The sequence below is a fragment of the Alosa pseudoharengus genome, unplaced genomic scaffold (genome assembly GCF_046254945.1).
Source record: "Alosa pseudoharengus isolate Yale_2024_CS ecotype anadromous, Long Island Sound unplaced genomic scaffold, YU_APseudo_1.1 YU_APseudo_1.1_scf_23, whole genome shotgun sequence".
In the NCBI taxonomy this organism is placed as follows: Eukaryota; Metazoa; Chordata; class Actinopteri; order Clupeiformes; family Clupeidae; genus Alosa; species Alosa pseudoharengus.
The window spans coordinates 19123478-19149300 of NW_027468685.1; the positions used below are offsets into that span (position 1 = coordinate 19123478).

At 44.5% G+C, this 25823-nt stretch overlaps 1 protein-coding gene across 1 annotated transcript; it reads left to right on the forward strand.

Annotated features, from left to right (window-relative positions):
• LOC143140815 (regulating synaptic membrane exocytosis protein 2-like) lies at positions 1 to 25773 on the forward strand. Its single transcript, XM_076301929.1, has 7 exons — positions 1 to 167; positions 13462 to 13494; positions 14575 to 14667; positions 16932 to 17142; positions 18193 to 18204; positions 21962 to 22140; positions 25752 to 25773. Exons 1-7 carry the CDS (start codon positions 1 to 3, stop codon positions 25771 to 25773), a joined length of 717 nt encoding a protein of 238 aa, XP_076158044.1.
• Positions 25774 to 25823: the final 50 nt, after the last annotated feature.

Sequence of the window (25823 nt, forward strand, 5' to 3'; positions counted from 1 at the left end):
ATGTCTGCTCCAGTCGGGCCCCGGGGCGGCCCGACCGCTCCTCCTGCGGCGGATGCCCAGCCGGACATGCCGGACCTAAGCCATCTGACAGAGGAGGAAAGAAAGATCATCCTCTCTGTCATGGATCGACAGAAAAAAGAAGATGAGAAAGAGCAGTCTATGTTGAAGTAAGCGCCCTCAATTGCCTCAATTGTTGAATAGAGCAGACAGGGCTAGCAAGCAGCTAAGCACTGTGTGGGGCTGAGAATCGTCCGTGCTGCAGTGTGGTGCTGAAATTGGTAGCTGCATTTCAATGTGCTCATATCTTTAAATGGTGTCCATTATACACCGGTGTTATTTCAAGCATAATTGTCACTGATAAGTCAATATCAGTGCTTACGTGGGCTGTCAATATTATTGTTGAGTGAGCTGAGCAAAATATCCTGCCTAAACTTAACACGGAGGCGTGGGCGTTTCATTGAATGACAAAGCGCCTCGGTGGATTTTACCGCTTCTCTTGATAAGTCGGCAGTGCATTTACAAATGGTGCTGCGATAGTATTGTCTGTTACTATAGGGGCAATTCCCGTGCCAGCTGACAGCCGTTCCGCGCGGGCCTAGCTCTGTCGCCTTTGGGTTGGGTTAGCTACGGGCGCCATCTTCGGCTAAAAATCCCGTCAACCGCCTTTTATCACAGATTAAAGACGTTTAACCCCCAGTCAGACGAAATGCACTTTGAACAGAAGACAGACATCTTTCATTTCATCTCTACCTTTAGGCTTAACATTAAGATATATTCCTCATTCATGGTTTATCACGCGAATTACACGGAGGTTTAGCTGTTTCGCGCGCTGCACACTACTGTGTTTTCAGGACCACGACGCTGTCCGTCAGAATGTTAAGGTGGAGATAGATTTCGCAGCCGTCGGTCACTTCACATTAGAGCTGTCAGCGATGTCAGGAATGGATGTGTGGCAGGCAGCGGTTTACTGATTAGCTCTAATGCTACTAACGTATCGTAAATTCAAAGTTATATTCACCTGACTTAATTTGGCTGTATTTGTCATAGCATAGCTTACTATTCATTTTACCACGACAGCAGCCGGCTGTCACAGTAGCCTATTGGCCGTCTGAGCGAGTTTTAGCTTGGGTGACTCTGCTATCAGTATCGCAGTGATAAAGACTAACTAATAGATAGAGCTTTTTCAGTCGTTTTGTCTGGTAGAAGAATAAGCTACTGACATTAGAACTGACATTTCCAAATATTATCAAAGCTCATTCCACGTTACAAGCAAACAGCCTATAACATGGGCCCTCGTTGTCAATCATTTTCTTTGACCTAAACTCCTCATAGCTTTTCTTGTGGACAGTTGACGTCGGAAACCATATAGTCTCAGGCAGAGCCATAGAGTGAATGTGCATCTGTTTTACATGGTGAATTGGACTGTGCAGGAAGCATAGCACACAGGGCTAGTCCTACAGCAAAGGTCATGGTAGCTAAAAGTGTCTGCCCTTGTTGGGAATCACACTTAAGCTAAAGGGCAGTTGTTTTTCCTGGGAGTTTTGAGATCTGAGATTTGAGGTCTGTCTATCATCCTTTCAAGGTGGCACGACAAAACATGTAAACCACCCATTCCCCATCCGCATCCCTATCCTTCCCCCTCCACCCAGCTGCCGTCTTTGTATTTGTTGTACTGTCTTGAACAAAAAGGCAGTAAGTGGGGGTGGGTGGGTTTTTGTAGTTGTTTACACCCATCTTGTGAAAACAAGTTTGTCTGCGGCTTTAAAACTTCCCTGCCACCTGCTTGTCAGTGTGATGGCGGTCTATCTGGCAGCAGCGGTATAAAGTGGCAGGCAGCGCGGCGCAGACACTCCGAGCAGATGTGTGTGTGTGTGTGTGTGTGTGTGTGTGAGAGAGAGAGAGAATCAGGGAAAGGTGGCAGAACATGATGTGCCGGGATGCCTGCTTTTAATGAAAGCGGCAGCAGACAGGTGAACAAACTCATCGCCACGTTACCTGCACTGCCAGTCCTATCCTAGCAACCCACGCCCTTAATATTTACATTAACGTTAGCCATTTAACAGGTTCTTTTATCCACAGCACCATTCAGGGAATGCACACTTAGCACTGTCATGATCATGCAGGAAAGTACATAGATTAGAAGCCACGCTGTAAAGATGTTAAGATCGTATAGAAGTTATATGTTTTCAAGGTTGATGCAAATATTTATGCCTGTTGTTACATTGTAGTTGATGGGAAGATGAGCTCATAGCTTGCATCACTATGGCATGACTATGCCTTTACAAGGGACCAACGTTTAGTGGTGAATCTTTACTGCCTGAAAAGAACTGCCTACAGGGATTTTGCTGCTGAGGTAATTTCTTGGGAGCTGGCTGGTTTTTCTGGTTGGGGGAAAAGAAGAAAAGCTCTGACTCACCAGCCACCTGCAATAGCTGTTTTTGGTGCTATGCAGTACATGTATGACATAAGCCACCTTCTGGAGATGAGCCGTCACAAACAGGCTGACTTAGGTTGTCTCTCGCTGTCCTGTTGTCAAACTCTGAGACACTTTACGATTTGTGAAATTATGCCTGTTATTTTCATTATTATCTACTGAATTTGTGTCAGTCGGAGATTTATTGTAGTCAATGAACATTGTTGCTGAACGGAGTGAGATCAGCCAAGGCATTTTTCAGCATTCTGCCATTTCAGCATTAGATTTCAAATCATGGCATGATGGTGCACCAGTTTTGTTTAGTATGTGGACAAAGGCTTTGATCGTTGTAGCGTGTTTGTAGGTTACACTACACTACTGTGATATGAATTACATCAAACTGGAATCTGCTAGTGGGTGTCTCATCCTGAGTATAATAGGAGTACCCTGCATTTACTGTACCCCATCCTGTTTGATTTTACTGCGGTCCTACACAAACTGTTCCTGAGTCAGGCTATTTTGCTTTCTCACAGTCCCAATGTAACCATTCCTACAGTAGGCTATTTGTTGAACCTCCCAGTGCTCCTCTGTCCGAATTGCTCATATCCGTTATATTTTGTTGATATTGTGAATGTGGCCCCTAGTGGTTCAGGGTTGCTGTTGGGAGCTGTTCTGATCAGTGTGTGTGCTGTGGCCTGTGGGAGCCTGCTGGTCACACCAGCCAGCCGGCCAGGCCAGTGGTGAGAGTGGGAGGTGGCGAGCTGCAGAATGCCTGACACTCTTTATGGATCACCTCATTAGCCTCGCGTCACTAGCGAGAGCCAGGGGGAACATGCAGGGGCCACGGCACCTGGGAGCAATAATGCTACATGTTACGTGCACATTTTATCATCAGTGACAGCGTCTGTGTGTGTGTGTCTTTGTGTGTGTGTGTGTGTGTGTGTGTGTGTGTGTGTGTGCGTGTGTGTGTGTTTGTTTGAGTGTTTGTTTGTCTGTCCTACAGCAGTTTATACCTGGGAAGGATAAAAGAACCCCACCAACAGTATGCATGGACCACACAAATTCAGGTTATTTTGTTTGAACCCCTTAATATAGGGCAATATGTGAGGTCTCTGAGGCAGCCAGTCTAGTGTATATGTGTCTTCCACCATAATTGTTTTCATGGCCCCAATCGCTGTGGGTGTGATGAGATTTGATCTGATATGTCATGGCCCTCGTGCCAAAGAGAGGGAAACCACTGGCCCACTTCCTGTGTGATGGGCTTTCCCCGACGGCTACTGTTACAATATGCAAGCTGGATCTCCCTTCTTATGATTAATTACACCATTTTAGTTGCGGTGCCATACTTCGCTGGCTGCACTTGGCTTGCACTGGGCAGTTCTTCTGTCGTGGGAATGGAGTGTGTTTGACAGGTGTTTGTGTGTGTGTGTGTGTGTGTGTGTGTGTGTGTGTTTGTTTTCTCTCCCGCTGGAGCCTTTAAAATCACACACACACACATACACGCACAGACACACTCCGGGGCCGAGGCCACTGACAGCAATGTCACTTTTCATGAGCCAGCCTGTCACTCCTCCATCTGAAACTTTACGTGGACCGGCCAGGCTTCTGATGTCACTCGGACCAGACTGAAGTGAGGCGTCTTCTGCCGCAAAGCAGGCTTTTGTTTTGTTTTGTTTTGTTTTGTTTTGTTTTTTTACCTGGTCAGCACTGTTGCCGTACATATGTCAGCGCCGATGTTTGGGTGCCTCTTTTTTTTCTCGCGCTCAAAACAACCACGTTGTCGGACTCCGTGGTTATGAAAGGCCAGTGCAATTCTTGGCTGTTACACAATGCTTCTCCGGCTGCCTAATATGGTGTGTGCCCGGCGAGGCAACAACTTGTTTATCTCCGAAGTGAACACCCATACACACACACACACACACATACACACACACACACACACACACACACACACACACACAAACACACACACACGCGCACACACGCACAGGTTCAGCTCTGTCTCATCACGTCTCCAACCTCATCGCATCCATTCTCACTAGAACAGTTGGCGAATGTCACAGGTGTGAATGAGCAACACTGGGGTTGCTATCACTTTGATTTGAGCTACGTGACAGCCGTCGCATTATGAAGCACGCGAGGCCTCCTGCGCTCCGCCCGCTTGGTGTTAGACCTCCCGGGGGGGACTATCCGTCATGTTTCTCACCCTCAGCCAGCGAGCAAGTCGCACTCCTCCAGTTTTTAACGTTTTTTTCCCTGTTTTTTCTTCCTCCTCCTCTTCTTCCCTCCTCCCTCTTATCAAGGACATCTCCCATCTTGAGCGTGGCAGCCGTGACTCCGCACCGCTTTCATTTCACGCCGCACGCCTGTAAAGAAGAAAGCACTTTCGCAGAGTGCCAGGCAATAAATAACAAGCCCCTCCACCCCCCTCCCCGTTACTGCTAATATTGGGGTCCAAGGTGCCAGATGTAGAGACAATACAGTTTGGATGGAAACATGGAAATCTTCCTCTTTCACCCTCTCTCTCTATCTCTCTCTGTCTCTTTTACAAACTCTCACAAACATGCCGGGTGTTTCCTGTTGAATGGTAGACCTATGCTACTTTTTCCATGAAGTGTACTGAAGTTCCCTTTTTTAGCCCACAGTAAACACACTGGATCAGTGTCCGGTTAGGTCACTTTGGCCAGTGCACTCAGTGTTGGCTCTGGCACTCGATACTATGGCCAGGTTGTGAGAGCAAGAGAGAGGCTCCTTGCAATACAACACCTGTTGCATGTGCCAGTCAGTGGCTTGTCCAGTCACAGTGACTGTGTAGTGGAAGATAGCACCGTTCCTGGAGAGCGCTGGCTTGTGACCTCTTCATTTACCACATTACTAAGTGTTTACACGCCTCTGTGTGTGCAAGCCGGTGTGGTTTACCTGTATGCAATGCAGTTGTTGCATTTCTTTGACAGAAACTCCATGAACTGGGAATACCAACTTAAATACAGGATGACTCTACATATAGACTGGTGGACACCACTGCTTCTTTGAAACTACATTACATTACATTAAAACCAAAGCGATACATAGTGACATCTTAGAATTATGGAATCATATGCTCTCTCAGTGCTGCAGAGTGCTGTACATGCATACATCTGTTGTTATATTCTAAGGAGAGCTGTGGTTTCCAGAAAGATTTGTTATGAAGGTGGGACTTTTGGCTCAGTAATATCTAGGTTTTTACATTGAATAAAAGAATCTCTCTCTGATTTGCTACAGCAGTGGGGTAAAGCATCCTTGCTGTATGACCAAATCTGTGTCCCCTGTGTGTCCATGCCACCCTGTGTAATGTGCCTGAGCACTACTCACTACCTCATATGTGCTACACTTTCTCCCTCCCCTCCTGGCTCAGTGCGGGCCTCTCTTTCGGTCGCACGCAGTGACACGGTTATCTGAGGTGCCAGCCACCAGAGGCCCGGCTGTGATTTTGGCATGGCAGCGGTGCCCATCTTGCCCGGTCTCGACTGGATACCGTGGCTTATTGAAAATAGAATGGAACCGAGGTTGTGTTTGTGCTGGGGCCCGCGGCAGGTGGAGCGCCGTTTTTTTTTCTGGGGCCTTCTGTTGGCACGGCAGGGGTCAGCGGCCCTGGCTGCCCTGGTAACTGCCCATTCATACAGCACACACTTGGCAAGTTCACATGTCCATGCTGGACTGGGTAAAGTGGCCTCCCTGGTACTGTGCCGTATGCTGCTTAGTGAAACAGGAGAGCCCAGAGTCCCAGCGAAGGCCTGAGGAACAAACACACACACACACTGATTAGAACAGGATTGTGAAATAAAAATTCAGATTTTCAGTTGCCTTTGAAGACTTAAAAGTAAAAGCATGTTGATTTCAGCCAAAAGACTTTATTAAAATTGACTGTATTTTAACTTCTGTTAGATTACTTCTTTTTGTCTGGTCAGAATCAGAATAAGAATCAGAATCAGCTAAAATTAAAATGAAAAAAATATAAAATTGTGACTAAAATTACATTACCCCAATAGTGATTGTTCATTGTGTTGTTGGTAAATGACCATAATGACCTGTCTGCCCTCGGCATGAGGGCACTGCCCGATAGCTTTGTGTGTCTGGCGGTGAGGATAAGGATCTGGTGGAGGATCAGCAGGGATGGCGCTGTGATGGAGATGTCTGGGGAGGGCACTTCTGGGCATGGCCTTACCACCACCACCACCCCTCACATACACAGATGCCAGTCGTGCCAGGCAGCCTCTTAGGTCAATGACTATTTGTTGTTGTGGTTGAAGAGCAGGCTTTTCTGAAAACACAGAAATGTTTTAAGCGCTGTAAGGCCACACTTGGCTTGATCGGCTTGGTGAGACTAAAAAAAATGCATGTTGCATTTCCAAAAATTGAAAACACGCATGTCAAATTCCTCAACCAGACACACAACCCCACCTGCTTTCACCTTGTTTTCAGTTTTGTTTACATGGGGAATCATTTGTCAGAGACATCAGTTCATATGCAACTTTAAGGCACTGGCAGATTCACAGCCATGCCAAGTCAAATCAGAGCAGAATTAATCTCTCCATGTCTGTCATGTCTCTCTCAGTCTCTCTCTCTCTCTCTCTCTCTCTCTCTCTCTCTCTCTCTCTCTCTCTCTTTATCTCTGATTTTACGTTCTGTTGTATGCCACTTCAGGAGTCCCAGCAAGGCGAGTCAACAGTCTGTCTTTTCTTTTTGGGAGCCCTCTTGAACCTAATTAGAGCAGCAGATCCTATTAGCCCAGTGGCTTGGCTGCTCTTAACTGGTGCTCAGTGGAGCCTCTGCTCATGGGACCTGAAGGCCCAGTCAGATTCGCACACTTGGACTCGGCCTGGGTAGTGGGTACTCCCATCTCTGATTACTCCGAGTTATGCTGCACCGTATTACATTCAAGGACATTTCTGCCCAAACTCATGACATGTCAAACGCTGTGCATTTAATTTTGCTCATGGTATGAACGATTCTATTGACATTTGTAACTGCAGTTACTTTCTGTGTCTGTTTTAACTGTGTGTTGATTGAGGAATATGCTTTGAAAGATTCAGTCTAGTATAGGTTAGCAAAAGACACCAGTGCTCTGTAGTCAGATGGTACCAGTCATTAAGAGCCCAATAGCTCTCTGTCAAATATGAAAAGTATTTCACTACAGTCAATGAGTGACATCAAAAGATGCTGTCTGCATATTTATCTTCCCTGACTGCAAATCTATGTAAGAAAAGACCCCCCCCCCCCCCCTCCTCCATCACACTCGTGGTCACATGCATCTTACAGGGAAGACCTCAGGTTCCTGGGGAACAGTGGACCTTTGCCACATACAGTGCAGCTGCTGGAGCTGATGTGCATAGCAACTGCCATGTAAAAGCAAAGCAATGTACAGTATGTGAAAGCAAAGGCTGTTTGAGAATCAGCTTTAACTCAGAAACGACTGTAAGATCTCTGAGGCTGTGACAGGAAGACCACAGCAGATGCCTTCCAGTTTTAGAGGTGAGGTGAGAGACGGAGAGGTGCTGGAGGGATTGTTCCACTCCCTGGTGGCTTCTTCCACGAGGAAGACTTCCCACTCTCTCGCTCCGCAGAGCAGGTGGAACATCAGGGCCACTGCCTCATGCACAGGTTTGTCCTCTGGATGAGCCACAGGCCTCCTGGGTTTCTTCCTTCCCTTCCCTCCTTCCTACAACCCCCTCCATGCATCCACAACTCTCCTCCTCCCTCTACATCCACCCCCCTACCCTGCCCCCCCCCCCCCCCCCTATATTGCCTCCATGTCTCTTGGTTATGTAATCATACGCATGACATACTGTCCAGGCTATGGAGCTCGAGGAAGAGCCTGTGTGGCGTGAGTAGCCCAGAGAACACAAGTGCCAGAGGAGGAGTCCTCTCTCCCTCTCTCTCTCCCTCTCTCTCTCTCTCTCTCTCTCTCTGCTGGAATCGCACGAAAGGCCGAGGCTGACAAGCCCAGCAGTTTTTACAAGACCCATGTGTGTTGATGATCACGATGATATGTATACATGATGTATACATGATTGCTGTGAGTCTCTGCTAGCCTCACAACACACAGGCCGCAGTCAGTGGTATTGTAAAAGGACACCTCTTGTATGGTCAAGTGTTTTACTAGCCCTATGTAGCCCTGAGTAGAGTTACAAAGGTCAATGTCTATGGACATACTGTCTCTGGACAGTCTATGCCATAGACAGTCTTGTGTTGGGAGATGACATGTTATGGCATGAATCAATCACAAGACCAAGTAATATGGTAATTTGGCTGTTGGAAGGAACATTGAAAATACACCTGCTAGTGATGCTGCACACAAAGGAGTATTCCACAGCATGGAAATTAGCTCAAAGGAAACTATCGGGTCCTGGCAAAGCCTTCCTCACCCTGGCCCTCCTCCTTCTCCTCTTCTTCTCGTCTTCGCTTTGCTCTCCTCTCTGCAAATATGGGAGCAATGGGCCAGAATGGGTCCTAAGCTCCTGTGGGTTTAAGTGGCTCTCTCTGCTAACAGACAGAAGCTTCTGGATCCATATTAATTCCGTTTGGTGGTTCTGCCCAAATCCCTTGCTCACGATGCCAGGCAGCTTCCAAAGCTCGACCAAATGTCTGCGCTTTTCAGCTGGGAAGCTGATATCTATGTGGAGTATATGTGTGCCTTTCAGATATTGATCGAATGTATGACGTGCTGATGTGTGCAGTTATGTGTGTGTTTTATTTGTGCATTTGTGTTTTTAGGAAGGTGCCTCTCTGTGTGTGTGTGTGTGTGTGTGTGTGTGTGTGTGTGTGTGTGTGTGTGTGTGTGTGTGTGTGTGTGTGTGTGTGTGTGTGTGTGTGTGTATGTGTGTGTCTGTGTGTGTTTGCGTCTGTGTGTGTGTGTATCTGTGTGTGCACGCATGCTTGCAAGAGTGTGAGCATGACACAGTCCATCACTTTACTTGGTGTCCTTGCTGCTTTGTTCAGTGTTTGTCATACCTTTTATCATTCAATAAAAATGAGAAAACCGGAAACTCCTTTGAAATCCGTCATTCTGTACACAGCACAAGGTCTCTAGAGTGTCACTGACGTCTGCTTCAAGTTCAGGAACCGTTCTGTTTGACTTTCGGCATCACTTCCTCTTCCTACACATACTCCGAAGCCGCGTGGCTCGGACTCCGCCCTCCTCTGATCTTTGCCCTTTGCGGTTTAGGTGAGAGCGGGGTCCAGTCAGCTGAATAGACAGAGCTGAATGGCTATTCAGAGTGGCTTAATCCTCCGTTGAGTACATCTAACACTGCTCGCTGTGGCTTTTAAACTTCACCACTACAGCGGCCTAAACGTCAAGACACCTGATCCAGCACATTGACCGCCCATTGATTTCACACCTCTATTTCAAGCTTGAAAGATGAAACACAGTTGACTGTGATGCATTCTGGGACTGTATAGTACTCCCATGCTAGGTATCTAAGCAGGTAAAATATGAAGCCTGACAATGGACACAAGCAAATGTTAACCTCACTGCAGTGCTGAATGACCACACTTAGCAATATGGTCAAGCACATGTCCATACTGTGCTTCTGATCCCAGAGTGGCCGGTACAAATAAGGCAGCCTGTTGAGTGGTGTTTAAGTCTAAGGGCATCATTGTGTAACAGGATTGTTGATTATAGTAACTAGCTCTCATTGGCTCTCGTAGCTTTCACTCATCCTCTCACACACACACACGCACACACACGCTCTCTTTCACACATGCTTGTAGATTATTCTTAGCGCCTCTACCATTGACTGTCTGTGCTTGTTGTCTCAATGTTAAATCTGTACAATCCAAACAATCAGTTTGCAGTGCTGCCCTCTTTTCGCTTGTTAAATGTGATGGCTTTGACGTGAATAGGGTGCCTTCGCCGCTGTCATTTGTGGTTTTGTCTTTGCCCCACTGCGCTTTGATGTGAATTTGATTTAGGAAAGCGAGAGGATCTGAGGGTTCTTGACTACATCTCTTCTCAGTCGATTCTTTTTTTTATGTTGCCAGGCAGAGCTACCAGTAAAACTTACGTCATCTGTGGCTTCTGTGTTCAGTTATTACGCTGAAAGGAGAGAGGAGAGTGATAGACAATTGAATCTTTTCAAATGCATAAATACTGTAGTAAAAATATTCAGTGTGCACACACCCAATGTCTTTAAAGGCCAGTTCACCTACATCTGCTGTCTTTCTACTGAGCGAGCGATGATTGGCAGCTCTCTCTTTTATGGGTCATTCCGTGCCAGATCACCTAGAACAGTGTTTTTCAACCACTGTGCCGGGGCACACTAGTGTGCCGTGAGAGATCATCAGGTGTGCCGCAGAAAATTACCCAAATGTCACTCACTGCAGTGTTTCCCATACATTGACTTATTTGTGGCGGCCCACCACAATATCAACATTGACCACCACACAATGATTTTCCAGGTTGTACTAAATTGTGCTTAAATCTGGTTAGCATCATAACCACGCTGCGGAAATTTGTTAAAAACTGTTGCATTCAAGTTAATTCTGCAAACCTTCCACCACAAATAAAATGTAATTCTGTGGGAAACACTGCACTGGTCCAGAAAAGCAATTGTTGCATCAAATTTTTAACCACATGCCCTCATTGATTGTATGATTGCACTATTTGTGGTATGCAGGCATTGTACAACGGGGGCCCCAATATCCAGTATTCACAGAATCATCACATATCCAGTTCATAACAACAATTAAATTAGATATAGTCACCTACAAATGAAACAGAGGGCGCTTGTTTTATTGAGCAGGTCTTGCATAAAAGCCATAATAGGCTATGGTATGTTTATTTTTTCTTCACACAGGATGTTAGTGTGCCGTGGGACATTTTATGTGTCAAAAGTGTGCCGTGGCACAAAAAAGGTTGAAAAACACTGACCTAGAAGTCTCCACATGACCCCCTCAGTTTTTCTTCAGATTTGTATCTGTGCTTCAAATATGGGCGCAAAGTTATACCCGTATATAAATACCAAAATATAACAAATTGATGATAGTTTGAGTTAAGGTACACACATATGAATTTTGCACTCAATGCACTCACTGTAGCACTGTAGGTTTTTGAAGTATCAAGGTTTGTCCCAATCTCAGCTTAGTGTATTGGAAGATTCCACTACAAGCTTGAAAGAAGGAGTTGATTAAGATGAACCATACTTCATGTTTTTCTTAACTTTTAGTGTTGGCCTGTGCCCGTATCTGGTGTATGGGTTTACATGATACAAGTCTGGAGAAAAAACTGAGGAGGTCATGTGGACATTTCCTCAGCTTTTAGGTTATTTTAGCATAATGTAACCCTTATTCACTGTTTTGCTGTCAGTATGGTGCTAAGCTGCAAACCTGTCTTTATAGGGAAACAGAAGAACCAAAGCCCCAGACACCTCAGTAAGTAAAGAGCAGCAACTCTCAGAATGCCCTGGGCTTTGATGCTTGTAGCTGTCACTTCAGACAACGCCCTGCAACTACTGTAGTTCCCCTCTGCTCTCTGTGTTGCCTAGAGGTCCCATTTGACTCAAAACCCTCATAGAGCTCGGTGGTGGTGGTGGTGGTGGTGGTGGTAGTGATGTGGATTAAAGAGTAAAAGCGCCACTCTCCTCATGTAGGTCTGTGCAATAGACTGCAATATTATGTGCAATACCCTTCTAGTCTGTTTGGTAGTCTTACCAAACAAAAGCTGTGTTGTCTAATTGTATAGCTGTGTTACTATGTCTAGTCATTGTAATCAGGCGAAGCAAGTGATATACTGTGATATAGATTTCCACTGGTGCAGTTTAAATATGCTCAACAGTCATATGTCATATCATTGACTCTATGAGTAGTAAGCCCTTTTAAAAACATTTACAAAAACATTGACAGTCACAATCTCTGGTAGCTTTTCAATTTCCTATGATGTACTGCTCTATGTGTGTGGTGCTGAGCTCCAAACCTGTCTTTGTAGGGAGGGCGAAGAACCAAAGCCTCAACCACCTCAGTAAGTAGACACAGCAGAGACTCCCAGTGACTCCCAGAATTCCCTGGGCTTGGGTGCTACTCGCTGTCACTCAGACACCAACTTCCTGTCACGGATGTGACACTCCCTCCCTCCCTGCTTTCTCTGTTAAAGAAAGAGGTCCTGTCCCATTCGGAACCCTGATGGTGCTAACCTAGTGGAAGCTAATTAGTTGCCTCATAGCAAACCCTCTTCCTAAAGCAGATGGCTCCGGAAATACACTCCCCATTTTAGGCCCTGTATGTTCATCAGATCCTGATGGAGTTGGGTACCCCCAGATTTATTTCCCCACCAAAATTAGGAATGCATTAGAACGTTTGTAGGTGTTTGGGTTCCTTTTGCTACAGGACCACAAATGGCCCTGTGTGCTGTGTCCAGACCGGTGGTGGTGGCACCATCTAAACCTCCACTGTGCACACAATCCACTCCCTTTTTCACGCAGTGGAGGTGTATGACATGAAGGATCCTATGGAATTGATTTCTCTGTCTATCGAACAGAGAGGCAGAGGGAGTGCTGTATGGCTCACCCTGAATATTCATATACGTAGTTAATTTGTTGTCTCTCACTGGGGGAGATGACTCAGAACATAATGTAATCAGGAAACGCCTTTAGATCTTTTCTTCCCTGATCTGTAAGTCATCATGAAAACAATGTGTCATGTCATCATTCAATTATTCATTAATCATGTCATGTGTATTCATTTTAGAAATTGAATTGTCGTTACTTTGTGTGTTTTACATTGCCATGCTGTTATCCTCTCCTTTATCATTTTCATTCCATTATAGAGGGCCATTTTTGGACTTTGGAATTTAATATTTGTGAATCAACAAATTTCATAATGAAACACTTCATTATTCATAACGGCTCATGAATAAATAAAAGCCCCTGTGGCTTATCCCAAGTCCAGATATAGCCCATGTTGTGAGTGTCATTTTATTTAATGCAGCACCAGTGTTATGTGTTACTGTGTGGTCCTTTGTTCTGTCACCCATCTGTGTTGTGCTGAGCTGTGTGTGACCCGTGTCTTTCTAGGGAGAAAGAAGAACCAAAGCCTCAGCCATCTCAGTAAGTAAACTTAGCAGAACCTGGGCTTTGACACTGCTCTCTGTCACTCAATACTGCTGTACCTCCTGCTTCACAGTAGAGCTTCCTTCCTCCCTTTGGCTCCTTTTCTATAATGTAGAGAGATACAGAGGCCTGATTCCATTGACGCCGTCACATGGGCAACAAGTAGAGTCGGGCAATGTGCAAAGAGTCTCCCACATTGGTGTGTTGAAGTGTTGGACTGACCTCCTTGATGGTCTTTATGATATTAAATTAGCAAAATTATTTTACCTGGCTGTTAGATTAGCTACAGTTTACTTTTGCTCATTGCCCGACTTTGCATATTGTCCATTAATGAAATTAAGGCCCATAGCTACAAGTGTTCTGAGTTTTAGATCTTGGGAAATAATCGGGTGTTCTAGATCAGAATTTGCAGTTCCTTTGCCTTCTCCATTACTTTCTCTGCTTTACCCTTTGCTTTCTCCAATGGTGCCGTTATGTCTTGTATTTTTCTTGGCTTTTCTATCTTTCTATCCCTAATGATATAAGGGGGATGCTGTAAATGTAATTGCAGTAGCCCTGACCCTTCCAGCTAGAACAGCTCAATCCTACAGTAATGCTCAGGCTTTCCTATCTGGCGGCATTTCTTCTCCCTCCCTTTTGGTACAAATTTTTGTAGTCCTAAATGGTTCCATCACTCTCCCTTCTCTGCACACTTCCTGTCCTTTGCAGCCTGTATGGTCTCATCACTAACAGACCCCCAGAGTGCTTTTTCCAACGCATACTAGCAATCTCCATGCCCTTTTACTACTTGCTGATGATCCTTCCTCCATCTTGGACTGTTCTATCTCAACACCGCCACAGTGCTGCTGTCTTTTTTCTTCATGGAGTGAATGAACTAAGAATAGAATGGAATTGCATACTGTAGGTTGTGCTCATTGAGAGAGAGCGAAAGAATGGAGAAAGAGAGAAAGAGAAAGAGAGAGAGCGAGAGAGAGTAAGAGAGAGAAAGGGGTGGAAGAGGAGGATGAAGAAAAGGAGGAGAGCGTTTCTCCTGCAGTTTTGTTCGTGGCTTGACGTGGCTGTGCCTTGTTCGAACAGATGGAACCCCTTTAGTGGGATCACTGAGCTGGTAAATAACGTCCTGCAGCCGCAGCCCCAGTCGAAGTCTACCAGCGAGGAGGAACGCAAGTCGTAAGTATGGCGAAGAGGGGATGTGGTGGAGGCGCAGGGAACGCGCACCCTGGGATGAAGCTGTCCATGGACACAGATCCCAGATCAGTTTCAGGACTTTGGTTTATGATGTGTAACAGCTTACCGCCAGTCAAACCTTATCTTAACATTAACAAGTATCAACCCTACTGTTACTACAAACTACAAAATGGCAAAACGATTCAATCTGGATGTAGGAAAGACTGCATAGAACTGACCTGGGATCAGTATACATGGCCAACCTCAGGATCCACCGACTCCCAGCCTGAGAGTCAAACTCCTGACTCTTTTAGCGCTGTAGTCTACTGACCTAGTGACCTCAGATTCTTCCAAAAAAACAAGACTGTTTTGCCTTTTACTCACGATACTATGAATAGGTTTACTTCCAAATTCTTATCACTTTGATTTTTTGTGATAGTGTATCTGCAGATACTGTACTGTTGGTGCTGTACAGCCATAGCAGTTGTGTGTAGTGTTAGACTGTCTATCTGCTTTATCACTCTGGTCAGTGTGATAGACTGCGTTCTACAGATACCAGGTCCCCCTTGTGGTTGGTTTTGTGTACTGTAGATGTCGAGGAAACCCATGTGTGAGTGAGTAGTGCATAGGTGTGTGTATGTAGGTTGTGGCTTGTCGCAAAGACATTCTCAGAGTGTTAGAGAGTAGATAGAGAGTAGTAGTTGTTAATAAGTAAGTGTCTGATCTTGTGCTATATTGGATACGGCCTATATTGGATACATATCTACATGATAGTTTATTCAAAGTAACTTGATAAGTTTGATTTAGTATCACAAAACGCCTTTTATAGGTACGTTGTTTATCATTTGACTATCATTTTAAGGAGCTTGTCTGCAATATGCCTTTTTTACCAGGTCAACCCCATCTCCAATTGATTTAGGTGTTGCGTAAGTATTTGCCCAAGTTCACATTTTGTTTGTGTTGTAGCCTACTCTTTCTAGCGATGAGTCTGAGGAATTAGTCTTAGAAGCACCGTAGTGTTCTAGAGATCCTGCTGTTCTTTAACGTGGACATCTGCAAGACCATACTCCAATGTATCTGGTGATGGACTTCAGGGACACAGGGAGAAGGGTCCTCTACACCAAAGCTGTGCAAATGTGCTCACCTCTTAAAAGCATGACATAGGATATTCATGCAGAAAAACATCAGACATTTCTGACAGGATCAACATTGATTTTCTGGACTGAACAACCTGCAAGTGATGTAAAACAGGGTCTGCCCCCCATATTTCACCCTTCCTGCATGGGTTTCAAAAACAATGAGAAATGCCCACTGGGATCAATGAGGTCCTGATGACCATGCAGTTCTTGGCAATAGCTATTGATTGAGAGGCCCTACCCACAACTACTATGTGCTGAAGATGTTAATAACAGATGTGTGCACTACCCACCAATCTTGTATGCTATATTAAAAGTGCTAACACATTGCGGCTGTGGGCCCTACTATTAACATTGTCTAAAGAACATATTAAGAAGAGGACTAATCTTTTAGACTCCTCCATTTGTAGGACTACTAATTGTGATATCATCCAGATACAGGAAGTACCATCATCATCATTGTATCGCCATTTGTAGATGTTCTGGAGACATACCACTTAATAACATACATATCCTCCTGGGTACAAAAATGTATGATGCTGCAATATAGAAAATAATTGAAGTGTTTCACACATGATAACTAAGACAATGAAGATTGTCCTGTAGATTGCGTGCTTCTTTTTAGCTGATGAAAGATATTGTAAGGAAAAGAAAAACTGCTGTGATGTTCTATTTCTCTGAAGTGAGAATATGAATAGGTCACATCGCTGGCAGTCAGGTCTATTGTAGGATACAGTCACCGAAAATAGTCAAACCAACTCTCTAAAATAACTAAAAAGGGATTCAGAGTTGTTCGAATATGCACAAAATGTAGACCTTCACATGGTTGTATTAATGAAAGAGACATCAGTAGGGTAGGACAGAGGCAATGCAAGTTTCTTTCCATGTCTGAATGAATAACCACCAAAACATCACAACACAAGGTGCAGAACGAAAACATGATAGCTCTACGAAAGACAATAGTATTAATTCTTAAATAAGATCACTTTTTGGTGTGACTGCAATGCAGTAGTATGTGGAAAGTTAATTCATTTTCATTGACCAGTTTATACCAAGGGGGTCCCTCAATTAGCCCCATGTCACCTCTGCTAAACCCTCATGCTCGCTCTGTATCCCCCCCCCCCCCCATAGGAAGTTGCACCAGCAGTTTGAGATGTACAAGGACCAGGTGAAGAAGATCGGGGAGGAGGCCAAATCCACGACGGAGCAGAAGAGTGACTCGCCCACCTGCGGCATCTGCCACAAAACCAAGTTCGCCGACGGCTGCGGCCACGTCTGTTCTTATTGCCAAACCAAGTTCTGCGCCCGCTGTGGAGGACGAGTGTCTCTGCGTTCCAACAAGGTACCCAGAACCCCAACTCCCCAATTCCCTTCTGCATGGCTGAGTCCCAGTCTAGCAGTGCAGTTATGTAGACAGTAGACAAGGATGGACATACAGTAGATGTGTACATACAAATACATACTACACAATATCAAGAATATAAAATGTATACATTAATACATACATGCATGCACACTGACATAGATACACTTACAGTAGGCTATAAATACATCACAACATTCACTGCCAGAACCATTCAAAGTCTTATTTGCACTTATGCCTATGAAGGTATGCTTGGAATGATAATTTAATTCAAAATGTTAATATGCACTGTATATAAGACATTTTTTGAAATGACAAGCTATTGAGGTGTTTTATCAGTCAACTGAAAGATCAGCTGAAGGCATTAAAGAACCACAAGAGGTCGCTAGCATCCAGCTGCTGTGAGCTGCAGCCCTACAGTGCAGCAGTGCCGGCAGCTTTTGAGGAAGGGAAGGGAAGGGAACACAGTGTATTCAGGAACTTGCCAGGCGTCTCTCAGCCAGGAAGACAGGAAGTGCTTGCTAGGATGCTGGAGCAGCCGCCTAAAGACAAGTGGCCTCAATAGAATTAATCTATTACGTGTGTGTGCTGGTTATTAATGTGACTTATTAGAATTCTAGGTGGCTTGTTCAATGCTACACCTAAATGTATATTGGACAGTCCTGCTGAATTATTCTTTTGCTTGGGATATTAGCTATATGATATGTAGTGTTGCATAAGTTCTCTCTGCCACTAGAGGCAGTATATATCAGGAAACGATTCATTATTGCAAAAGATGCCTTCCAAGTTAAAAGCAATATGTGTCACCACTAATGTCATGACTCTTTCCCCTTGTTTTGTCTCTATCTGAATGTCTTTTTGCTGCTGCTGTCTGTCTCTGTCTCCTGTGCTTATTCTGTCTGTCTTTTTCCATTTTACATGTTCTTTCTTCCTCTCTTCCTTTCCCTCTATTTCTCACTCTTTCTGCATCTATCCATTTCTCACACCCATCATCTCTGCTGCTGTCTTGCTTGCATGGACTTGCCACAGAAGGACAAAGTGGTTAGCAACCTCTTTTTCTACTCGTCTCCTATCTAGTAGTCTAGTAGTCTTTTTTTATGATTTTAAGTTTGTTCTTTGTTAAAATAGAGCATCATCACCACCATCAGACTGAAACAGGATACCAGCTACACATACTATGTCAGTGGTTAAACGTCAGCTGATGCGTCTTGATATGTGAACTCACTACGTTATTGCCTAAAGCGATGTGCTACGTCCCCGGAATCCGCTGTGTCAGGTGTCAATTCTGGAATGAGCTCATGTCTACTACAACCGCAAAGACACTCTAGACGATAGTGAACATTTTCTAAAACCAAAAAGGAATGAATCAAAACAGAGATGAGACAATAGCAAATTCATAATCTGAGTAATGTACAGATATCCAGTCGCATTCGTGGTTTGTTTGTTTGTCTGTATGAATATGCAGATTAATGTGTAGGAGAACTTTACCTTTGGTCAATGGTTAATCAGTGACTAATCTGCAATTCAACCTCCATGAATAATTCAGAGGATGCATCACACACATAAACACATAGTGTCCGGTTAGGACGCGATGCAAAGGGATGGAGGACACATCTGTGAGATAAGGCAGGCGCTAGATTTTCTCATCTTCTCCAGATGTTCCAGATATCTTCAGTGCCTGCTGCCATGGGGGATTAAGTCCAAGTCCACTGGACCACAAGGGCAATGAGTTTGTTAATCGGGGACAGTGAAGGCACTTTTTACCTTTCATTTGACTGTCTGCTGACTCATTAGTTGAGCCCCCCCCCCCTCACCACCACCATCCTCCGCTTGGCCTGATGTAAAGACCGTCCCAGGATGCACCTGGAGGCGAGGGAGGGTTGGTTGCCGTGGCGATGGGGAGGACGGGGGCCAATGTGTCTGGTTGCGGTCTGAATGGCCCGTGGTGTCTGCTGGGAGCTTGGATTGGGTTGCCCCAGCAGTGCCGGGTGACCAGATTCTTTTTCAGCACTCAGCGGGTGACGTCATGGAGCACTCACACGCATCGGTCCCTCTCTCTCTCTCTCTCTCTCTCTCTCTCTCTCTCTCTCTCTCTCTCTCTCTCATCTGCCTAGGTCATCACGCATTCTCTCTCTCACTCATTCTCTCTCTGACGCGCACACACACACACACACACACACACACACACACACACACACACAGAGGTATAGTTCTTGATCTTGATTATTGTGTTTCAGTACTTGAAACAACTATGCCAGATATTGAAAATTTAAAATCTAAAATGCAGATAAATATCAAACATTCAGTTTACCCACATGGTTGGGTAACAGCTGTCTTAATTCAGGTGCAATTTGGTGAAGACATGCTCCGAAATTACCTGTGCTATAAATAGATTTCCCCTCTCCGTAAGCCCTGTAGGGTACCAATTTTTTTTTTTGGCCTCGTCTGTGAAAGCTCTCGCTCTAGTCTCGTGTGCGTGTTTTTCTTTTTTTGCGCGTTGCTGCTGAACATTGTGGTGCCACTGGGGACGATCTGCATTCGTAATGAAGCGGATTCAGCCTTCGTTGCTTGATCCTAGCAGCATCCATAAATAATGTAGACATAACTAGAAACGGAATTCTGCTGAATGCATTCTGCCGTTCGCCCTACTTATGATATTTTTTCTTCTTTGGCAGCGAGTGCCGCATAAAAACGGACTTGGGATGTTCAGCCTTTCACCTTCAGAGTTGAGTGGAGTTCCTTATACATTTAGATTATTCACTGACGCATGAAGTCTGTTTTGATATGTAGTTGGGCGGGGGCAACATGGACCTTTCTATAAAAGCGAACGAAACAACGATATTGTCTTTTCTGGACTTGAACTGTTCGTGGCGCTGAAAGTGGATTTTCTTTGCGCACAATCGCCTCACTGTCCCTGCGCGGGCAGGGTGACTGAGCCAACGATAATGGGTAGGAAATCTATCTTTCACTGTATTTATACAATATTTAGGGTAATAACAATGTCACAATTACAATTTAGCCTACATCATGCTACATATGTCTCCTTATGCCTGTTCTCGGCAAGTTTCACCATCTCGTTATTGCGAATCGCTTTAGTTCAGGTGAGCTTTCTGTAGGTAATCAAGGAATAGACCCACTGCATAGCTCAGAATATCGTGATTTTGAGTTAATGTCTGTCTTTACATTATTTTCTTCTCTAACCTTTGTGACATATATTCAGTACATTTCTGATGTGATTTTTACCTTAGTGAAACAGCCTATTATTTATAATCTAAAACATTTGATCAACCATGCGTAGAGTAATTAACCTCACGTGTAAATAAATCGAAGCAACCTGCTGTTATATGTTAAATGTCCATCGCGCGTTTTTGAAATTAAATATAGCCTGCATTTTCTAATTAAGACAACGGCGATGACAAGATTATGCATCGCAACGGTTAATGCGTTTCCGTATGGGGGCGCGCCGTTATCTCCGGCTCCCGGCTCTCTCCCCCGTGGCAGGCCCACTTTGAATTCAGGGAGGCTGAAGTGAAAGCTCAGCACTGAATGTAATAGCTGAAGGCTGCGTTCCGTCTGAGCAGAGCCATTTTTTCCAGAGCCATCAAAATAAAAAAGGACAAAACGTAAAGCTGCAAACTGAGACGTATGATCTCGAAATTTTGGACTAAACTTTTAAGTGGGGGAAGAGGATTGAATATTGAATAGAAAACCGGTGCACATGGAATCGCTGAAAAGGATCGAAATTGGTAAAGACTTACAATAGCTTTATTTTTAGTATCATAGTGCTTGTGCTTTATTTCTGTTTCGAATAGAAACAGAAATCTGTGTGTATTTTGTGTGTATAGATGTTTGTGCTGGGAGAAAGAGAGAGCAATCTAATATATTAAGGATTCCTCCTCAATAAATCACTCTTTTGTAGAAAATAGGCTATGCGGTATGTAAACATTTATTGTCTGCTAAGATAGCAATAAAGAATTAATCACCACTAGTTTTTTGTAAAAAGCTCCCTCTCCCTTTCTCCCTCCACCTCTCCCCTCTTTCTCTTTTCTCTCTCTCTCTCTCTAGCTTTCTCTTTCCCTCTCTTCAGGCTGTCACTCATTCTTTCATACAATGGTGACTCAGCAACTCCTGCTCTCTCTCTCTCCTCTCTCTCTCTCTCTCCCTCTCTCCGGTGCAAGGCCGTGGTTAGTGGCCTGTATTGATTTCGCTGTGCTCCTCACTCTCCTGTGTGCTGTTGAGGCTAGGGGCTCATTGCAGGAGAGTGCTTTAGTGCAGCCAGCTTCGTGGGACTCTGAATGCTCTCAGAAAAACACCCACTTACAGCACACAAACCCATGCAAAGACGTACAAACCCATCCACCCCTCTGCACACACACACACACACACACACACACACACACACACACACATGAACATACACACACAAATACAGAAGAGGCACATTCATGTACACACAGGAGAAACACTCTAACATGTGTAAACATACTAAAAGACACACCCATTGACCCCCCCAACATACACACGATCATACAGATGCACACACACAACGGTAGCTTTGCCTACAATTGCATGAAATAAAACAGCAAAACACACATGTGGGACCATTATAAGGCAATGATTCCTGCCACCTTCTAGTTCAGAAACTTAAGCTGAGCAGTTATCTGCTCTGGTGCATTCCTAATGTGAGAAACAGGAGAATGAGGAGTGAAGGGAAATGTTTCGTATTCCTGGCACAGCAACGCCAAAACCTGAGATGTTTCACCTAGTTTGTCTGTCTTGTTTTTTCCCTCGCTTGCAGGTGATGTGGGTATGCAACCTGTGCCGAAAACAACAAGAAATCCTCACAAAGTCCGGAGCCTGGTTCTACAGCGGCCAACAGCAAGGGGGTGCTGAGGGGCGCCGGTTAGGACCTCAGGTCCGACTGGGTCCTGGAGGTTACGGTCCGGACTCGCTTAGGAACGGCTCATCCATCGACAGGTGCGTCGCTGTAACTTCCTGGCGCTGGTGCAGCGTGTTCATGTCTCTCTAAGTGACCTACTCTGCTGCTGGACGTAGATGACACCCATGCTCTTTTTGGGGGGTTCAGGACCTCATATGGGCTGACTTGTGTCCTAAGTGACTGGCTGTACTGGGTTGGATGGGAATGTGCCATGTGCTGTATGCCTTGGTCTCACCTGGCATGATGATATTTGGGTGATGGGTGGCAGTTTTTTTTCTGAGATTTGAAGCGAAAACTAGCATCTAGCAGGCTTGGGGATCGGGACAACAACAACAGCAGCAGCAGCAGTATCTCCTGGCCCACCACCACACTTCCACACCATCCTCCCCCACACATCCCACCTTCCCCTGTATCTTATTATTAATCATTAGGGCTGTTTTGTGTCTGGGACACTAATGAGGTGAGGGCTGTTCTGATGTCCGCAGGCAAAGGCCCAGACCGGGACTCTGGCTTTGCAAGGCTTTGCAAAGTGTGTGTGTATGTGTGTGTGTGTGTGTGTGTGTGTGCGTGTGTGTGTGTGTGTGTGTGTGTGTGTGTGTCTGTGTGTGTGTGTCAGAGTTCAAAAGCAGAGTGTTAAAAGTGATGGTGATGATGGGGATGATGGTGATGGTAATGACGACGATGATGATGATGATGATGATGAAGTGTGTGTATAGTGATGAGTAATGGGTGTGATGGGGGTTACATGAATGCTGTTGCCAGTGGTGCATAAGCCAGTAGTCACTGTGGTGGTTTTACGCCAAGTCATGATGATATTGATATTGGTATTTTGGGGACTCTGGCACAGTCATGCGGATGTTGAAGATAGTGTAGGTGGTCATAGCTGAGAGATGGCTGGTGGAATATGGTGAATAGTGATTATGATAGTGATTTTAGTAATGATTATCAGGACATTGGATTGCTGTGAAATTGAAGATGTTAATTAAAGTAGTACCCATGAATGACTGTCAATAAAAATAGATTTAAGTGCCACAAGACTTCATATTGATGATTATAATGATGAAGAATTCTGCTGAATGTATGCTCTGTGAAATTTGAGGTCATGATGATGATGGTGCTGATGGTGGTGTTGGCGCTGATGAAGATGATCCTATTCTTGTGTGATTCTAAATTAGATAGAAACTTTATCCAAACGTGTGGGCTGCTTATGATCTGTCTCACACTTTATACAGTAGTGCTGTATAAAGGAGAGGTGAGAGGCTTTGATAGTTATGGTTTCTAACTTTTTACAAAGCAAATGGGCTCTCTCAGGAGCCTGTAATCAGGGCTATTAAGGCCGGATGAAGCAGACTGTTTTTGTGGTTGTTTATCGAGCATCACAATACCATGAAAAGAAAATGGTGGGATTGCCAAAGTGGTGGTGGGGAGTCATTTTATTATCTTTCATTTTTGCTGAATGTCAATGACACTAGAAATAGCACCCCTCTTTATGATCTGTGCTTGCCAAAGCACTGATGTGTATGAATTAGTCTGCTGTGTTTATTTTTAGGATAAAGTTAAAATACCATCAGTTCACTGAACTCCCGTTCCAGACTTTTCTTGCGGTGCATACTTAAGTAGGTAGCACAGAAAAAAAGAGAAAAAATAGCACTGTGTTTTTGGGTCTGCGGCAAGAGTTCAAACAAGACTACCAAATGCATAACCATTATCCTTTCGAGTGATGTCTCTTATTTGGCAGAGAGAAAAACTCTCTTTTTTGGATATTGATTTATTTATTGAAGGTAGATTCAGCCCCAAAGACATTATGTTCTTCACGGAGAGACGCTCAGAAGATGAAAAATGTTCATGTGCGTCGGCAGATTGAAGAGGCTACCATTTAGTGCTGTCTTTTTAATGGCATGGCTTTGTTTACTGGGCTCAGGGGTGATTTTTCCCTTTAAAAGGAAAAGATGGAAGGAAGGCAAAAAAGAGAGAAAAGGGAGAGATGCAGAGAGAGAGAGTGAGAGGGAGAAATGGAGTGGTGAGGAAGTGTCTGAGTGTTTGTGTGTATGTGTGTGTGTGTGTGTGTGAGAGAGAGAGAAAGAGATGGAGAGGGAGAGAGAGACTAAGAGAGGTGAAGTGTGTGTGTGAGAGAGACCAACATGCACAACAATACAAAGTGTGAGGCAGTGCAAAAAGGATGGGAGGGGTAGAGAGAGAGAGAGAGAGAGAGACCCAGAAAATGAGAGAATAAGAGAGAAACAGACAGAGGAATTTACACACATGCACAGTGAGCATGAGAGAGGGACAGAGATAGCGACATGCATACAGACACACATCTACATGCAGACAGAGAGAGAGCGAGTTAGAAATTGAGAAAGTGAGAGATAGAGAGTTAGTGTAAGAGAGATAGAGAAAGAGCAGATATAGAGAGAGATTGACATAGATACATGCAAAGTCAGTGCATAAGAGTGAAGGAGTCAGAGAGAGAGAGAGAGAGAGAGAGAGAGAGAGAGAGAGAGAGAGAGATGGACAGAGAGAGGGACAGGGGTGGGGAGAGCTGAGAGCTGAGAGCTGAGCTTGCCACTTTAGCTGCAGCCCGTTGCTGCTGTAGCTTATTTGGACTTTCCTGATGGTGTCTTCCCTGAGGGCTCCCGTGGTTTTGTAGTGGTCGTGGAAGAAAAGGAGTGAGAGAAGACAAACGAAACGGTAAAATGGGAGCGGGTAAAATGGGAGCGGGTAAAATGGGAGCGGGTAAAGCTGCTGTTTTTGTAGTCTACTGTACACCCTGCTGGGGTGATAGAGTAATACATTAATTTGAAAAATATTTATGTCAGTATGCATGAAATTATGTCTTATTGTGTTGTGAAGATTAAGGTAGGCTTATTGGAGACCTGCAATTTTGCTGAATTCTAACCACAAGGTAGGCCTAAAGTGAATGATAAGCCATCTTAAGACAAATTATTATAATAACTAAGAACTTGTAGCTGGTGAAAATATTACCTGTTCTGAAAGTGCCTCCTAAACAAAGATATTCACTAAGGCAAACATAGTCATTAATACCTTGGAGAACCTGGAAGTGTCTTGAGAGATTGTATAAGATTGAATAAGTAGAGTGGCAATAGAAATGTATTCTTAAAGTCATAGCTTATATGATAACTCAGTATGTTTAAGATTGAACAAATTGAGAAATAATCATGATGGTGGTGGAAGTTAATTATAATAAAATTAGGAGCATACTTGGTCTGGATGTGATATTGATAGCTATTTTGAATGACGCCTTATTACAACTCATATGTAACCATTTTTGTTGAATTGTGTCGTACTGTGCTTTTATCAAGTTGCTCAAAAAAGTTTTAAGATGCGTACTGGAGCTGCTGGCTAGGCTATACTGTAGGTAGCCTATGTTGCGCTTGCTGTGTGATAAATTATATTTATCATTTTGGACATATTGGATTTCACCCCCAAATCGTCCCAGTTCGGTCTCCTCCCACCCATTGTTTACTGGTCCTGCTTCGCATCACCGGTGTGTTGACAGTGTATGTAGGCCTTCTACTAATGTACATGCATGCAGGCAAAAGGGAATAGACCGCTCCACACATAGTTATTTTATGAAGAACATTTTATGCGTGACTAGAAGTGTGGTGAGTGTATCTATGCTGTGTTTTAGTACGTCTCTGACTGGCGGATGAATAGGAGTTGTGCATGGAAGCGGTCTTCGGTGTAAGTGCCGAGGCGACCG

Bases quoted from the DNA above. Each gene is read 5' to 3' on its own strand.
- LOC143140815 (XM_076301929.1), top strand. From the start codon at position 1: ATGTCTGCTCCAGTCGGGCCCCGGGGCGGCCCGACCGCTCCTCCTGCG. The intron at 14,668-16,931 runs GTAAGTATGGCG...CCCCCCCCATAG, and splicing joins AGCGAGGAGGAACGCAAGTC to GAAGTTGCACCAGCAGTTTG. The intron at 22,141-25,751 runs GTGCGTCGCTGT...GCTGTGTTTTAG, and splicing joins AACGGCTCATCCATCGACAG to TACGTCTCTGACTGGCGGAT.